This window comes from Chrysemys picta, chromosome 4 (genome assembly GCF_011386835.1).
Source record: "Chrysemys picta bellii isolate R12L10 chromosome 4, ASM1138683v2, whole genome shotgun sequence".
Taxonomy (NCBI): domain Eukaryota; kingdom Metazoa; phylum Chordata; order Testudines; family Emydidae; genus Chrysemys; species Chrysemys picta.
In genome coordinates, this window is record NC_088794.1 from 121,891,029 (window position 1) to 121,909,754 (window position 18,726).

Sequence of the window (18,726 nt, forward strand, 5' to 3'; positions counted from 1 at the left end):
CAAAAATTAAACTAGATTTTCCAGATTTACTATTTATGCTGTTTGCCTTTTGCACTTCTCACTATTGGACAGAAAATTGACTAGCTTATTTTACTTTTTGACTTCCATGCACTAGCACAATATTGTGATATACAGGCTGCAAAACATTGCTAGGGAATATTTAAAGTCATAAAAAAATGTCTGAAAAATTCTATTCTGAGGAGGCTTTACAAAATTGGCTTATTTGCACAAAACTTGAAGTCTTAATTATGCAATATCATCCCTATAAGAAAGTTTAAGTTTTAACTAGGATAATAGCCTTTTTTTTTTTTTTCTTACCACCCTTCAACTTTCTCATCTTGATTATCTAATCCATTTTAACTCAACTCAGATAGAATGGCTAGGAAAGCAGACTTTTCTGAAATGATGTACTGTATTTATTCAACCTTATATACTCTCAGAAGAACAGCAACAGAGAGTCCTGTGGCTTTAAGACTAAGGGACGTATTGGAGCATAAGCTTTTGTGGGTGAATACCCACTTCGTCAGACGCATGCGTGGGTATTCACCCACGAAAGCTTATGCTCCAATACATCTGTTAGTCTTAAAGGTGCCACAGGACTCTCTGTTGCTTTTTACAGATCCAGACTAACACGGCTACTCCTCTAATACTTCAGAAGAACAGGTTTGTTAACATGAGTCTCAAGCTGCCAATTCCACCCATAGACACTTTCACAATAATGTATTTTAAATTAATAGCTACTAAGAAACATTTGATGCCTTTATTTCCAAAGGCACTGTATTAAAAACAGAGTTATTATTTGTCTTCAGGGAATGGCAGCTTGAGTAAGTCAACAGTAATATCAGGCTTAAAAAGAAAAGGCACTTCCAGAGGTTCCTCGTAAGATGAACACATGCTGATAATTTTAGCCCTTTTTACAGTAGTTTTACATCTTCACTTGTTAGATGATTCCTAGATACTAAGGCCAGAAGGGACCATTCTGATAATCTAGTCTGACAGCCTGTACAGCCTCGGCCATAGAACTTCCCCCGTCCCCCAACTATCCTAGAGCATGTCTTTCAGAAAAACATCTAATTTTCATTTTAAAATTGCCAGTGTTGGAGAATCAATACAGGTCTGTAGTTAATTTTAATTTTCTGCTTCTGAGACACCAGACTGGTATCCAATGAAACTCAACTAGAAAAACATGTCCACGCGTCCGATGGTCATATCGGCCTCCACATGAACAAAGCCTGCCTTCCTAACCTAAACCAGTAACGAGACTCAGCAGATTAATTGAATCAAGCATTGCTAGTTGAATCACAGATGAAGTCATAAGGCTCAATTCACCCTATGGTCTATCAAATTTATTAGAGCATAAGCTTTCGTGGGCTACAACCCACTTCTTCGGATGCATATAGAGCATCCGAAGAAGTGGGTTGTAGCCCACGAAAACTTATGCTCTAATAAATTTGTTAGTCTCTAAGGTGCCACAAGTACTCCTGTTCTTTTTGAGGATACAGACTAACACGGCTGCTACCCTGAAACCTATGGATAATGACAGTTTTTGCCAGCGTAGACCCTAGGGGAAACCAGCCATAGCAGAATATTTGCAAGAGGGCGGTGTCAAAGCATGTTTTGTGCACCAACTGTAGGAGTTCCAAGCATCCCCCAAAATAGGCAGGGCTGGTCAGAGAAGGGGCCTGGGTCTATGACTGAATTGATTGGGCATGCAACTGTCAGCAGATTTTAAGGCTAAGTGCACTCAGATGGAAAACTCAGGTGAAATTTGAAAGGAACCAGGCTAGTACACAAAGCTCTAATGATCACCTCCCTACACCCAACAGAGTACATTATTTAGCAAGAAAGGTTAAGGTATCAAACCTTTGGTGAGAGCTTAGCAAAGCCAAAGCTCCCAGCAAATGCTACCTCTGAAGTTATATATGAGCAACCGGTGGAAATACATGATCAGAGCAGGCTACCAAGAAAGCAGCTTTATAAAAAAGAAAAAAAAAGCGACCTACCCTATGATATCAACCACTTTATGGAGCTCAGAATCGACCATCATGAAAAAGGAAATTGGCTCCCACATGTTATCACTGGCTATGATCCTCACCCGCTGCAGACCTCGTTTATCCATGGTGTACCTTAATAGCTTTTTTAAGTGGAAGGAGAAAAAAAAAAAGTGTGTCAAACTGGCACAAATCCAGGTTTGGAACAGAAAGCAGTTTTCCTTGGTTACCAAATGAACATTTTACAATTTTTAAAAAAATTATCTTCCTCTTACACCTCAATACAGAACAGTTATGTCAAGAGTATACTCAGCAAAAAGTGTCAACCATAAGCTGGCGATCAAAATGGACAAAATGTTCTTTTAACACTTTCTGTCAAGCCCTAAAGTTCAGTTAGTCCCAGATTGCACAGTACATAAGGGAGGTTGGGAAAATGAAAAACATTTGATTCTCATTATCTACACTCTGCATGTATGAAAGAAAAAGTTAGACAAGGAAAAGCCAACTACATTTCATGAGATATAGTCTATTTGCAGATCAGTGACTTACAAAATGTCACCAGTTCGATAGTCTGGGTGTGAAGTTACAAGGAATACATACAGAAAAGCATGGACAAGTCTGATCCAAAAGGTATACAACATTTCTGAAATTAAAGCAAATATTTCATAATAAAAACACAATGAAGAACAACTGCATCTCCAGCTGACTGTTTCAGTTTAAAACTGAAGCTACGGAACATAGATAAGGTTTACAGTCCACATTGGGGATATGTGAGGAATTACTCTTATGGAAGTTTTTGTTTCAGAAACAAAGCAAGCTGCTCTCAGACAATACTGTATTTGTTAAAATCATATTTAGATGTCTAAGGAGAAAGCACTTTCCAGAACATTCTATTGTTTACATGATACACACGTAAAGTTTGCTGCCTTCAAAATACCATTAACATCATATTAGAGTCAAGAAAACAAAAACGCCAAATAAGGAAAATCTAAAAGCAGAGGTTTCTCCTGCAACATTAGTTCACCCACTTTGCATAGCATCTATTTTGTGGTACATATTAATCATCATGACAGGACTGAAATTTGAGAAGAAAAACAGGAATAGAAAATGCTACATGCAGAGGGCCAAAGACAGCTCAGTTACTTCTTTGTAAAGATCAGAATCTGAACCAGCATACCACAGGACAGAGCTAACAGCAGAGAATATCAGTTTGAGATTTCCTGACTGTTCAGGTCTTATTTTCTCATAATGTGATATCATTGCTTCTCATGCACATCACAAAACTAGCAAAGTAGAATGTTGAACACTACAATCTCCTGAATTGGCTTCCTTCAAACTTGGATTATTTTATGTCTCAGCATAAAATATAAATAAACCCAGATGGAACTGTCTAGCCTCTGTTCTCTTTGAGCTATGCAAACACGAAAATTCTGATTTACAGGAAAGGCTGCATGGCAGAAAAGAAGACAAGAATTCATTGTTCTATCCCAGCTCTGCCAATGATTCAGCATGTGATCTTGGGCAAGTCACTTCACTTCTGAGTTTCTCCTACTGTAGCAGGATAGTAATAGCTGCCTACTTCACAGGAAGCAAGGGGGCAATTAGCTAGACATCTTCAGACTAGACATGGCCTTTGAGATCATTATTAAGAAGCTACTATCTTGGACATATCATCACCTCATACAAGCAGAAGTCAGAGCTTCCCTTGTTTCCTGGAGGGCCATTCAATTATGAGTCAAAGACATTTGGTTTCCACTAAATTGCAATCATTAACAAACCACGCTACTATGATCATAGCTAAAATCTCTCCTCAACAGCAACTTTTTTCTCACTGATGACAGATCATACCATGATTATTGGGTGACTTGTGTCCTCTGAGAGAAGAATTGAAACTGAAGCATCATTATCTACCCTACAGAACACCAAGGGCCATGGGGTGTTGCCATTGACTTCTAAGAGGCAGGCTTAATTGTGCACGGATTTCTAAAGACCATGATCATCACAGACCATAATTTGAGCCAACACTTTTTAAAAATCAGATTGGAGACAAGAGAGCTATTACTTGTCATTGAAAAAGTTTTCATTTCCTGATACATATTCACACTGGCCAATGGGCAACATTTAAAATTAACTCTTAGTTACAGAAATACACAATTAAGTTTATCTACATTTCTTATTCTCACTGTATCTACTGATAGAATAAGGATCAGATGAGACATCCTATAATGCCCTCAATGTTTTATATTTGTGTTATTAGCATATGAAGCAGGGGCGTCCTGTTGAGTGAGTTTGCCCTTTCGAAAGCATGGCAAAAAATTTGAGTCTGAAACATGAGACATTTTGTAGGAGACTGCTGAAAAAATAGTAAGTACCTTTCATTTTGGGGGGGGGGGGGGGGGTTATAAATTTGGATGAAAAACTAAGCATCTCAACAATAAAAGTTTTCCAAAGAGAAAAGACTTAATGTGCTGTTAGAGATGGATAGCTCTGCAGAACATCTAAGGTATGAAGTGGAGACAAAACCATAGGTCACATCATTCTGCACTTACGTGCATCAAGAAAACCACTCCAACCAAAGGATAAAGTTGGTATTTACTGAGTGGCAGCAGCTCAGTAACATTGGGACCTAAATGGCAACTATAAAGTCCTAAACTTCAATCCCCACACTAGCATTCAACAAGAGCAGAGAAAGACAGTGAGACCCTCATCACATAACCTAACACTAATATGCTTCAGCTTCTTGCACTGGTGGAGGGGAGGGGGGAACTTAGCAGAAAAAGAGGGAGTGGGTCTGAGAATGAGACACGAGAGGTGTAGGCAGAACGGACTCATACAGGATCCTGAAAGAAAGAACAAGATGCTTGATTCAAGGGTGAGCGAAGGCAGTGAAAGAACTCACAGAGCAAACAACATAGCATTGGAAATGTCAATTATTTCATAGATTTTAAGGCCAGAAGTGATCTTTCTAAACATCTAATCTGTCCTCCTACATAAGACAGGATATAGATTTGATCCCATTATTCCATTTCAGCACGGAAAGGTGGCTGTGTAACAGGGGTGGTCAGAGGAGGAGATTACAGAAGGTGAAAGATGTCTAAGGAATAATAAGGATTTTAGGGGACAGAAGAGGAAAGAACAAGAATACAGAAATGCAGAGAATGAAGCAGATTTGGCTAGAGAGACTGGACATGGGGAGAGATGTAGAGATTAGCTGAAAGACAAGACACTGAGAAGACTGTAGGACATAAAAACCCACCGCTACTGGCACTCTTGTTGACAGTGTCAAACAGAGGCCAAAGATTTAATAAACTTAAGACTGAACTACCCTCCATATATCCTCAATCAGGAGTTAGGCCTATTAGTGGGTCATAGTCAAAAACTTGTATTGTCTCTGCTTATCTTGTGGATATACAGGGGACTTCAGTTTCCAAATGTGTTAATCCAGAAAGTTTCATAAACAAAGTCACATCTAAAAGTAAAAAAATATCATAATTTGCAAGTCACAGTGCTTCGATTTAGAAGTTTTACCTACACTATACAAGTTATAAGGACAAAAGTTTCCTATGCAACAACTAACTCCATGTTAATATTATGTTGAATATTCTCAGATTACATTTTTAAGCACCATCTCCCAGATAGTTAACGTTCAGAAGCTCAACATGTCGGAACGTTACTTTCTTTATAAAATCCTGTTTTAAAGAATGCTCACCCACAACTATAGCACTGTGGTTCTCTCATTTTCCTTCGATAAGCTAAGTGTTCCAGAAATAGCATTCACGTCTATACCACCAACTGTGTCCCTATCTAGCACATGTCTAAAAACAAAGCTTTTCTTCCCAATAGTGCCAATATCTCAGTTTTGATTACCAGGATCTCTTCTTATAATGGTGCATTATAAATAGTAACTCCTGTACTGTACATGTATGTTATAAGAATTAAGAACAGAGTTATCCCTAAATCCTAAAGAATGTGCATAGCACACGAAAAAACAGAAACAGTCCTGTCGTGATAAGCTTACCTAGACACAGATCAGCAAGGGATGAGAAACAAAAAGGGGTGTGGGAACGACAAGAGTGACAACAGTAGAAGGTCAGGAGAATGTATTAGATGCAAACAAGTCTTGATAAAGTTTATTTGCATTGTGCACATATTGTAGACCTTTCAAATGCATTAATAAAATTTAGTAGTTGAGGAAGCAAAGATGAGCAAGAAAACAAGAACAGTGGAATGGTGTCAAGCTAGCTGACAGAAGCAAGCAGCAAGTAAGGAGCAGGGTGGATTGATTTAAATCAAGACAATTTAAATCAGCAATTTAAATCACCAACTGGAAAGCCTCGGTTTAAATCATTCATTTTAATCAACTTTTCATTCATACTTCAGTTATTTTCTTTAAAAAGGTGCACTCATTGGTTAATATAACCATTAAAATATGTTGATTTACAAGTAAATACAGCATTTACACTAGATTTGGCACATCTTTTTGCTACCTAAGAAAGTACACTATAACTATGTATATTTATTTAAGCAAATGTGTAGTTTAATATTTTCAGATTCTTTATTAATTGTATATATTTATTAGGTTAGAAAATGGTGAATGATATATTGTTATTTACTGGATAATTAACCTTTTACTCATGATTTGTGTCAAGCTGCATTAGGAATTTAATTAAACACCCAAAATAGCACATACATTATTTTTATTAAACAAAACAATCTTAAATGTTTTGGGTACATAAAACTTCTCTCATCAAAAAATGTTTCACATTTACAATTAAATTATAATAAAGTTTAAGCCAGTGGTTCTCAAACTGTGGGCTGCTTGCGGCCCGATCGGCACAGAGCCGCAGCCCATGACATCCTCAGGGCTATATAGCTAGTATTGGATGCAGCCCACAATTAGGTTGAGAACCACTGGTTTAGGTCTTAACATATTTTGTATTCTATTCAGATTTAATTTTAAACCGGTTTATTTTTAAAAGAAAAAATAATTTAAACAAAAGCAAAAATGCCCAATTAAAATTTTTAAAAAATCTGATTTTTATTTTTATTTTTTTTAAATCACTGATTTTTATCCACACTTAAGGAGGGATTTGAGCAAAGTGTCAAAGCATGGGATGAAATAAGTAAGGCTCAGCCTCTTGTGAGAAGATAATCGAAGGAATGCTGTAAAGCTAGCAAAGCACAAAGTAAGAGTACAAATTCAACTTAATCTGAATGGATCCCAAACTCCAAATTTAGACTTTTTTTAAAAAGTTTGACTTTTTAGGAGGTGCAGGAAATTGTTAGCTGGCCCCCAACATTCTCTAAAATTCCCTTTTGCTCCCACACTTACCCTACTATCTGAACAGCATCATCAAGATAGGGATCACCTATCATGTCACTTGAAATGTCCCAATCTCCATCTGCAGTGATGATACCAAGGTTCTTTAAACCCACTCTGTCCAAAGTATGGCAAAGTATCTTATTAAGAGATAATACACTTGAAGCATAGCTTTCATCAACCAGCTATCACGACAATATAAATCTGAAAGATTACGGTAATTATATACACTGTAGTATAAGATATTGGGAATATTGCTTTCCAAGTAAAATACATCAACAATAGGGGCTCTCATATAAAAGGGGAAATTACATGTGAACAATAACACAATCGTTAACTTCAAAGTTCAGACAACCATTACTCCAAATGGATGTTTCTCCAGTAGTAAAGTCTCCTCAATGCCTTGTACTATTTCTGATACACACACACACACACCCCTGAATATGTATGCTATGCCCAATGATCCTTGATTGTATTGAGTCAGTATACTAATTGCCATGGATATTTGAATTTATCTAAAGAGAGTCAGTGATGGCAGTAAGTTAATCATACAATGAAGTTTAGAGCTGGAAACACCATAATAAATGTGGAAATGAAAGCTGTTCATGCCCTTATTCTGGGGTCTGGATAAAGAAAACAGAGTCTGAAATTTAGAAATGGAAAAGATTTGTACTGTTATTTAGTATTCCTACAAGTGTAGGATTACTACCTACAGAACACTTTCTAATACACTATGTTTCAAAAGTTGGTACTTCTACCGCTTCAAGAAATTATTCTACAGAATAAATGACATATCAATTAGTTTTTCCCCAATATTTAGCCTACATTCTCTCGGATTTTAGTCCATTATTCCCAATGATTTATATCCTCTGTTACCTACTTAAGTAATCTCCCATTCTCTCCTCAGTGTTTAAACATACTAACATCTACCAATATTTTAAGGATTTGGATACTTTGCAGTAGCTTAGTCTTTTTTCACTTCTCCTCAAGCCTTCAGCTAGACTATAAAGTACTCTGGGCAGGATTCTTTGCCAATCATTTATCTGCAGTTGCTAGCAGAAATATTATAGAAATAACATCCCTCCAGTATCTTAATACTTTTTGATGCTCATCTCCAAAACCTCTTCAGTTTGTCACTAGCTTTCTGGTAACGAGATGCCCAGAACATGCCACAAACAATATTCCAGTGGCAGTTAAATCAAGATCGTACAGTGGAATTATCCTCCCTTTTGGTTCTACCAATTCAGCCAGAAACTGCACAACTTATTTTCTTTGGTTTAGAGAAGCTATGGATCTGACCCAGTAGCCTAGTAACACAAGGTTTAGGACTGAGATGTGCCCTCATTCTCAGGTGGCATGGAGGTGCACTATAGAAAGAGTACATATACCGGTTCAAGGGAGACTCCTTTCGCTCACTTGAAGATTAGTTTATATAAGCTCTTTAAAAAATATCTTGAAAAATCTTATGGACAGGTAAAGTGGAGAGTAACTGGAGTAAGACAATAGTATGTGGGAATATTTCTTCTTTCTCCCCAGAAGAAGCTGCAGTATTCCTGGGATTACACAGCAAAACACAGCAACAGAAATCCAAGCCTAGAAATACAAATAGCTGATAAGCAACTAGCCCTAAAATATAAAAACTATCAGTAACTAGTCCATCAGTGAGAAAGATCATGACAGTATTATGGATGACCAGTGTTTACTGAACAGGTGACCTTCACTACAACTGTAGAATAACTTTCTGCCAGTGATTCCAAAGTAAATCTTCCTAAAATTCTGGGTCTGTCTCCTTTTCTAAACATAGGGAAGTAATTCAGTTAAATTAACTAATCTAACTTCACATGCTAAAAACTGAGCATAATGAAACATTAAGCAATTCTAATCAAACTGATCTGCACTGTATCTAACCAAGGTTTCAAACACACAGGATATTAGACCAAAAACAATAATATGTATCCAGTAAGTGTTTCAACAGGCAAGAGCACAACTGTGAGTTCATACACGTCATGTATTTTCATGTGATCAGGAATTCAAGGTGGTGCTCTGCCAGATGCCAAAGAACTTCTAACAGCAGGGGTGCCAAAACAATTTTTATATTGGGGTGCCAAGAGCCATTGAACCAAACTCTGAACCCTGTATATCAGGGAAAGCAACCTTTGGCACGCGGCCCATCAGGGAAATCCACTGGCAGGCCTGGACGGTTTGTTTACCTGCAGCGTCTGCAGGTTCAGCCCATCACAGCTCCCACTGGGCATGGTCTGCCATTCCAGGCCAATGGGGACTACGGGAAGCGGTGGCCAGCACATTGCTCGGCCCACACCGCTTCCTGCAGCTCCCATTGGCCTGGAACAGCGAACCGCGGCCAGTGGGATCTGCGATCGGCCGAACCTGCAGACGCTGCAGGTAAACAAACCATGCTGGCCCACCAGTGGATTTCCCTGACAGGCCGTGCGCCAAAGCGTATATCCTGCTGTGTATAATGGAAACCACTTGAAGCCAGTGGGTGCAGCAGCAACCTCCACATCCCTAGTTCCAGCATCTCTGTCTATCAGTGTCTGTTTGGCATTTCTAAGGTGACAAACCAAAGACCATTCTCAAACCTGCCAGTCAATCATTCTTGAACATTGCTGTCATACTCACTATGGTCTCAATTCTGCATTCATTGAAGTCAATGTCAAAACTCCCATTGACTTTAAAGGGTGCAGGATCAGGCCTTGAATGAGTTTTCAATGAATATTACCCCTATGGAAAAGTCCTATGCAATTTAATAGGGGTGAAGCCAACAGGGTTTTACATAGGTTTTTAGAGTAACTTCTAGAATTTAACAAAATAATAAATTCCTTTTTCTAGGTTGTTTGAACCATACTATATAGTTCTATAGCAGGGATACAAGTCTTATAACATTGTCTGAGATGGTTAAAAAACAAAGAAAAGTTACAGAATTTAATGGAAAATAGGACTTCTCCTCAAGGGTAGAAAACATTTCCCAAAAGCATATTTTGAACTTGTAATCAGGAGTTTTCATGCCAGAAACCTGATTCTAAAGTTTACACTCCTAGTTAAAATTATTCATTCCTCAGCTTACAGAAGTTCTTGATAAGGTGTACTCAGTTTTAGATAAGAAAAGAATAGTAGTTTTTCCTGGCTAATACAATGTGTGGAGTACATGGAGTATAGTGTGATACAGAGGTTTTATCTGCATGAATCAGGTGAGGCTGCATTACTCACAAGAGCAAAAGCCATAAGGGAGGTCATTCCAAGTTCACGTCGATAAAAATCTTTAACAGCATATCACACAGTCACCTATCCTGAATGTGCTACACGTTATAGAAAAAAAGTGTTTTGAAAATTGCGATGTTTTTAATCCCTCCAAATGTAAATCCAGACTCCATTAGTAACTGCATTCCTTCTGAGTTCTGCACAGTTGAAACAGAAAATGACTACATATAACATTGCATATTTAAAAGTCAGATGTCAGGTCTTTCATGGGCTAGCATAAGCACTAGGAATCTTCTCTAATAATTGATACAGCACTTCCATTTCTAGGCCTGAAGTGTTGTTGTAAGATACCAGATCACAAACCTCTTAACTCAGCAAGGATGGAATATTACCAATTCAGTAGTGTAATTATTTTCAGCAGGAGGAGGGGAGTGAAGCCAGAAGAACACTATTTCTGTGACAACTGGACTTTTAAATATGATAGCTGATTTAAGGACATGTCTACAATGCCCGGAAGTTCAGCCTCAGGGGGATGTGAATAGAAGTGCACACCAACCTGTGCTGTAACTTCCCCATGTAGATGCTGCGGGTGTGAATTTAAAGGTCAAAGATGCTGATTTGAAACATCAGAATAAGTATCAGGTACACAGAATGGTGGGCAAAACAAGTAGCATAGTAAATATAATGTATCACATGATATCATCAAGTGTGAATATCATATATTCCTTACAGAAAATATGTCAATAATCCTGTTTTTTGTAACTACTTATCCCAGAGGTTGTTAAACCTCTAAATTTTTTTTTTAAATATATGAGTTACAGTCCCTCGGCCCACACCGCTTCCAGCAGCTCCCATTGGCCTGGAGCAGCGAATCGTGGGAGCCGCAATTGGCCAGACCTGTGGACGCGGCAGGTAAACAAACCGGCCCGGCCTGCCAGGGGCTTTCCCTACACAATCGGCATCCCAAGTTTGGGAGACACTGTCCCAGGCTAATCCCACCTACTATAGAGGTGGTCCCTAAGAAGACTTATGGTTTAAGGCAGTGGTTCTCAACGCACCGCCCACGGGCTGCACGCAGCCCAATTAGCCCACAGCTGCAGCCCAGCTGCGCGCTAAAAAAAAAATTCTAAATTTTCTGCTCTGGTCTGGCTGGTCTTGCTAAAGGGGAGACAGGGTCTTGCAGCCTGCACCAGCACTCCTGCCAGCAGGAGGCTAGTGAGTGCCGCAGTGGGGCAGAAGGCAGGAGAGTGGGTCCGTGGATAGGTTGGGGGCGCTCTGGGAACTAGGGATTTGCCCGAGGTTTTAGGTGAGGTTCCTTTCCTGGGCCCCCTTCTCGGGTCTTGGCTGCTGGCCCCCTGGGCGCTCCACTCCTTGCCCAGCTGCTGGGGGTCCCGGCTGCTGGCTGGCCGTGGGTCCCGACCCCACATTGTGGCAGTGTGCATTGTGGCTGTTCGGTCCACGCTCAGGGCTCCACTCCTGGCCCTGCTCTGGACAGGGGCGCTGGGCATAGGGGACTGTGGGCAGTTTCAGGGTGGGGGATGCCATGGTTCTCAACCGGCAGCCCACAATGATAAACAGGTTGAGGACCACTGGTTTAAAGGATAATACCAACTGCATATCATGGGGACAGATTCTGCCAAGCTTATTTACTTTTAGGACTTTAATAGGACTATTTTGAGTCAGGTACAATTCAAGGTGAGCAAGGCTGGCAGAATCTTGTCCAAAACTTGGAGGGTCTAGGAAGCCAAGCTACTAAAACAGTGACAGAACTAAACTGCAGCTGTATTAGTTTATTCTGGCACATGGTAGGATTATGTCCTCTTCATAAGAGTTAAATACCCACTTGGAAGTAGAGACGAAATCCTCTCCTCTCCCGGCAGATCAGGCAAAATCCAGCATATAGGGACAAGACACATTTGTCTAAGGAAAGCTTTACCCAACCAGAACCTATCCACTAACCAATAAGGAGCTGCAAATGTAAGGCTAGTATATGGTACAGTAAAAAATCCTCTTCCTCCTCAATGGATGACACTGTTCCGAAAGACTTAATCCCAACAGGTGTTCAGTATCCTCAACTCCTATTAAATTAAATGGCAGTGGATGGCACTCATCACTTTGCAGGATCGTGCCCTTTGTTTTCAAGTGAGCAGTGCTCTATTTAAGCCAACCCCAGCTCCTGAGCAAAGAGCAGATTGTTTCCTTCTTAAGGAGAGAGACGTTGACTAAAGTGATCTATCCTATTAGTGGGGCCAGGTTTAGACTTAGTTAACTAAAATACTCTGTGGTTTCAGAGTAAACCAACAGCATTTTTCTATAATAGGCGTATGGGATAAACAAAATCTAGTTTCAGAAGAACTCACATGTAGTTGGGCCAAGTTAAAAATCAAACAATTCAATCGGCCACAAAGCTTTTCTCAGAAAACTGCCTCAATGACTGCAAGTCTGTACTGCTGTATAGAGGCCTTTATTGCTTAAGTGCCAAGTTAGCTTTGCTTGGATTTAAAATTGTATGGCAAGCAAAGGTGGAATGGGAAAAAGGGAATGTTTTCTGTATAACAGAAGAAAGTGAACATGAAGAACACAGAAATAAGTGTTAACTTTATGAACACAGGCAAATTTCTTAAGACATATGGAAGTCAAAAAATAACATTAAAAAATCCCCCACAGTTTCTATAATAAATTATCTATCCAATTGTTCAGGCCCAATATAGTGAATGAAACCCAACAATATTAAGATTTACCAATAATTACATTAGAACTATTGGCTTGACTCAGTTCTAATATAATCATGTGTAGAAAAAACTATAAACTCTATGGCAAACGAAGTTCTATAGCAGTTCTATAATTAATAGAGTAATCTAGTCTGGGATCCAATCCTTGTTCACTTCTATGGAAAATTCAATGTCAGTCCATAGAGAATACAATCCAGTATTAAATGTAAGAGAAAAATAATTTTTATTTCCTAAAGATTAAAATGCAACAAAAGAGAATTGAATTTAAGGTAGAAACCGTTTACCTGCCTTAATAAAATTCCACTTTAATGTTACATGCCCTACTACACATCTTCTGTCAACGGTAAGTATTTTTGGTTTTGAGTCACCATCAGGGCCTTGTCATGTGAAGGGCTGAGCTACTTTAACTTCCCTTTATTTTAAATGGGTGTTGAAGAAGTTTGGCCTCTTGCAGAATTTAGCTTTGGAAGTGGCATGTAGTTCCCCTGATAAGGTACCATGGGTATTTGTGAGAAAACTTCCAGTTCAACCATGACAAATAGAATTAAACATATACTCTGCATTTCATTAAGAACTTATAATTGGTACCATAATGAAAACCTTATACGAGTTCTGTGGTGATAAGATAAAGGATGATGTTATTATTCCCAGTGGAATTTCTGTAGATTTTCAACTGGTTCCAGTTGGCAACTAGGTTTTGGAACAATGCAACATGTCTACTGGGCTACAGGCCCTTCAGTAGCAGCCAACAGAAATCAAAAGTGACCACCCTGAAGGATCCTAATGGTGTCTACTGGAGTTTCCATTAGGGATGAGAGTTCCATATGTAACTTCCTCACATGAGAGCATTACCACCCACAATTTAAGGTGATACTATCCTGACTTCAAAGCAATTTTATTTCAGCCACTTAAATTTGAAGAGAGAGATCTGACCCTGAAGGCACTTCACGCCTGGAACCACTATGGGCAACAATGGGAGTTCAGTGGGCAGTGTATTTGCAGGCAGAGCCCTGCAGCAGGACTGGGATCCCGCAGGACCCACTGCCATAATAGTGGGAGCAGAAAAAATGTACTTTGTTGCAGGTGGGATTGGGGGGTGAGGGGAAACAGATTGCAGTAATTTTCAGAAAACACACTAAATCTCTTGTCAGTTTGTCATAAATAGAATTTCAGCAATGTAAAGCCATATTTTTTAAATAAAGGTTTTAATACTTAAATGTAAGCGAGAGATATAATAAACATCAACTCTCTTTCTAACAGAAGAGTAAGTATTTTTTACATGGTTTAAGCAAGATTTGTTTTATTCTTTTAGTGGTGAAAATTGTGTCCGAATTCCATTTATATATAAAACCAACTGTGGGGTTTTGGGGGGATTTTTTAGTGTAACATGGGGAAATCTGTCTCTTGCAGGATTTGTGGGATATATGGTTTTTGCAAATGGGAACAGGATAAACAAGAAACAATGCAGGAGCAGGTGGGAGTGGGTATTGCAGGGCGGGACAGGAGTGGGATTAAAAAATAGTCCCGCGCAGGGCTCTACTTGCAGAACTGAACCCTAACTCAGTCAAATTCAGAAAAGCTGATCAACCTACATACAACTGCCAAAACACTTTATTTCTAAGTTTCAAAAGTCATTTACACATACTGATAAAATATAGTAGCACTGTACATACAAAGATAAAATCATTACATACCTTGATATATTTGCGATTAAATGACCTTTCATTCCATATCTATAGAACATAAAAAGCAATTTCAAAAATAAACGTATTAGTCTGAAGAGTAAAATTAATCACATCAATACAAAAAAGGAATATTTTAATCTGTAAAATTATACAGCCACTATTGTAACTGAATTCTGTGGCTTCAGATTCTTGTGTAAGGAGAGAGCAACTCCACTTGCTTTTGTTATTGGCTCTAAAGGTGGCAGCTTTAAATAAAGTTCAAAGGCCCCTAGACATAACTACCTATCTTCCTTCTGAAAAGGAATAACTTGCCTATTAGTAGGTTTCTACATTTACACAAGCCTATGACTGCAAATTTGAACTTGCACATTCTAACATTACTGGACTGATTTCAGAAGTCCCATCAAAACACATGCATTGAAAAGGCTTCTGAAGTTCCTCATATATTAAGAAAACAATTGATGGTATCTAATCTGTACCACATCTGCTGCAAGAAGAGGTGGCTATGAAACCGTTAAAACAGCTAACTGGCAATGAGTTTCTCTTGCTCAATACAGTCTTCGCTATTTCCCCATTTTTAAGACACCATAACCAAAGGGTTCTACCAAACAAAATATCACCAAGAGCATATAGTCTACAGAAATGAAGCTTCCACTTAGAAATATTTCCATCAACTTTATAAAGGCCAAACATTGTTTCCTGTATAATATAGTGCTGAAGCCAAACACAGCATAACTCAAATAATTATGAGAAATTTAGACACCAAGAGCTCCACGCTATTCGCAGGGAAGTGACTATTCCAAAGGCAAAACAGAAATAAAACTGCCCTTCAGAAATATCGTCCTCATTCACTGACCATGGGGGATATAAAAATCTACCCAGGCAGAAAGGACTTAACAATATCCAGGGGTGGAAATAGCCTCCAGCTGAGGCAAACAAATCAGATAACACATTCTCTGTGCTGCTGAAAGGTGCGTGTGAACTCTGGGGTCCATGGACTGCAGTTTCAGAATTCCAAACTAGGTTTCCAACCCTTCATATTTAACAAGTTGAGCACACTGCTACAGCTTCAAAATAGTCAGTGGACCAAGTTCAGTCCTGTAACATGTGGGTGAAATTCCACTGAAATCAGAGGCAAAGTCCCCAGATCTCAGGTGATCTGCCACTTTCTTTCATTCTAGCTATAAGAAACAATCTGTTTAAATAAGAAAATAAACAGCACAGTCCCTCTACTTGCTTACAAACACATGCACCTCAGGATCACGTAATTTATCACAAGCTAAGGGGGAACTTGTATGTTGTTGCTCCTTTGCAAAATATTGTCAGTATATCACTGCATTACATAGTATCAGAGGGGTAGCCGTGTTAGTCTGAATCTGTAAAAAGCAACAGAGGGTCCTGTGGCACCTTTAAGACTAACAGAAGTATTGGGAGCATAAGCTTTCGTGGGTAAGAACCTCACTTCTTCAGATGCAAGAAGAAGTGAGGTTGCATCTGAAGAAGTGAGGTTCTTACCCACGAAAGCTTATGCTCCCAATACTTCTGTTAGTCTTAAAGGTGCCACAGGACCCCCTGTTGCTTTTTACTGCATTATATAGGTCAGGGATCGGCAACCTTTGGCACAGGGCTCCCCAGGGTAAGCCGCATGCTAAAGGTTGCCAGTCCCTGACATAGGTCATATAACCTAGGTTTGGGAAGTTCTCAAACTTCACTTAATACATTTTGAGTTACTACCTATGAACTTCAAACTGCACAAGACAAAGTCAGCCATTCATTTTATACAGTTTAGAGTACAGAACCCTCAAATACTGAAAATCAGCATTGCATCCACTAAGGCCTTGGCTACATTGGCGGTGTACAGCGCTGCAACTTGCTGCGCTCAGGGGTGTGAAAAAACACCCCCCCGAACGCAGCGAGTACAGCGCTATAAAGCGCCAGTGTAATCAGAGCCTGCAGCGCTGCACGCTCGCTCACAGTGCTGCAAGCTATTCCCCTCGGAGAGGTGGAGTACATACAGCGCTGCAAGAGCTCTCTCGCAGCACTGGCGGCACGACTACACTCGCGCTTCACAGCGCTGCCACGGCAGCGCTGTGAAGTCCCAAGTGTAGCCAAGGCCTAAGAATAGCAAAACAAAGCCAGCCCATGTGACTTCTGCCTGCTCCACCAAAAACCAGAGGCAAACATAATGCTCTGGATATGGAATGATTTGTTAACTGGCTCCCACAGAGTGATTGGGAGATGGGAGTGGAGAATCAAAATCAGGGACTAACAAAGAACAATTATGAAACAGACAAACAAACAAACAGAAATTTGAGATGTGTACTTTACTGACCCCAATATAATCAATGTCCAAATTGTGATACTGCTTGGCACCTAGAATCCAGGAAACAATATAGTAAACAGTGACATCCGGATGATTATAGGGCCAGTTCTGACCCCTCCCTATCCATCCAGGAAATGCCCAAGGTAACCCTACAAAGAGAAAAATCAAAAGAGAAGGACAGTTAATTAGGCGCACTGCATACATCAATAAGAAACAAGAGCAAGCTACCACCTATATTAACTGAAAGATGCAAGGAAAGATCCTCACTACAAATCAGTGTAGTTCCATTGACTTCAATGAAATTATGCTTCATTTACACTAGCTGAGAATCTAGCACAAGCTGTACATCCTTAGTGAAATCTTTCCACCTAAGAATCTATCTTTAAGCAATGACAATCATCTACCCAACATATCATGCTTGACTAGCTCAAATGATGAGTTACATCTAGTAAAATAAAAATAATAATAATTAAACCCACTATTCTTGAACTGCAGGATCAAGCAATACATTCTGTTGTATTTCAACACAAGAGTCTGATCCTGCTCACCATAGACTTTTAGCCCACTGCAGTGAATGGGACTAATCTCTCAAGTAAGGCAAGGATTTGGTCCTATTTTAATTCTTGTACCATAACTGGTCTGTTTTCTTTTTAATGATTATATAAAAAAAAAATTAAATTCTGCTTCCAAAGTTTCTGTGGGCTTTTCAGGACAGGGACTGTCTTTTACTCTATGTTTATAGAGCACAACGGATTTCTGATCCTCATCTGTAGACTCTAGGTACTCCCACAGTAATCTAGTTCATGCCCCTTGCAGTGATGCACCGTTAAATTTCCCTATGGGAGGAAGAGCTCCATCATTCACTCATTCTTTATATATAAAGATGGTTCTCTCCAAATATTCCTGACTATAAACTATTAAGCAACACTAAACTACAAAACAGCATAATTCATGACGTAGGCAACTCTTCCAGTCAGAACTCTAAGACAATGCAAATGGTTCAGGGGGCAGAGAAGGCAGTGTGGTCATTACGCAGGTGAAGAAATGCACGAGAGCAAGGTATCAGAACAGGTGTGACAGTAAACCAGTGATCAAATAGAAGGGAGATAGCATAGAAATTGGTTTCCAAGAACTCAAAATGATTTCAGTCATTAAGAAGATTCAAATAGCAAATATGTTAACACTTAAAGTTAATAGACTTGCTGTAAACCTGTGCTTGGAGAGATTTTCCTATGTGTATGTGTATGCAATCTTATTTCGGCAACACTTATATTGCAATACGAATGTTCATACTGAGTTTATCAAACAGGCAAACTGTATAAACTGAATAAATAAATAGTGGAGACATAAATTACAGTACACTCTCACTATAACGAACCCCTGGGGATCCAAGCCATTTGTTTGGTATAGCTAGGGATTCGTTACAACGAGGGAGGGGGGACAGCTCTGCCACAAC

The 18,726-nt window shown here is 39.3% G+C and overlaps 1 protein-coding gene across 4 annotated transcripts in view; it reads right to left on the minus strand.

Annotated features, from left to right (window-relative positions):
• The window catches only part of GALC (galactosylceramidase), a 59,149-nt gene that overhangs the window by 30,966 nt on the left and 9,457 nt on the right, over nucleotides 1-18,726 (minus strand). For 3 of the 4 annotated variants that reach the window (XR_010600721.1, XM_042858579.2, XM_024103155.3), the window contains exons 5-7: nucleotides 17,280-17,419; nucleotides 14,957-14,995; nucleotides 2,004-2,134 (exon numbers count right to left, since the gene is read on the minus strand). Coding sequence is in view for 3 of the 4 variants with exons in the window: in XM_042858579.2 (XP_042714513.2) it covers nucleotides 2,004-2,134; nucleotides 14,957-14,995; nucleotides 17,280-17,419 (310 nt within the window). In the remaining variant the exon portion in view is untranslated. The remainder of the gene's footprint in view (nucleotides 1-2,003; nucleotides 2,135-14,956; nucleotides 14,996-17,279; nucleotides 17,420-18,726) is intronic. The other variant, XM_008165699.4, reaches the window with a different exon arrangement.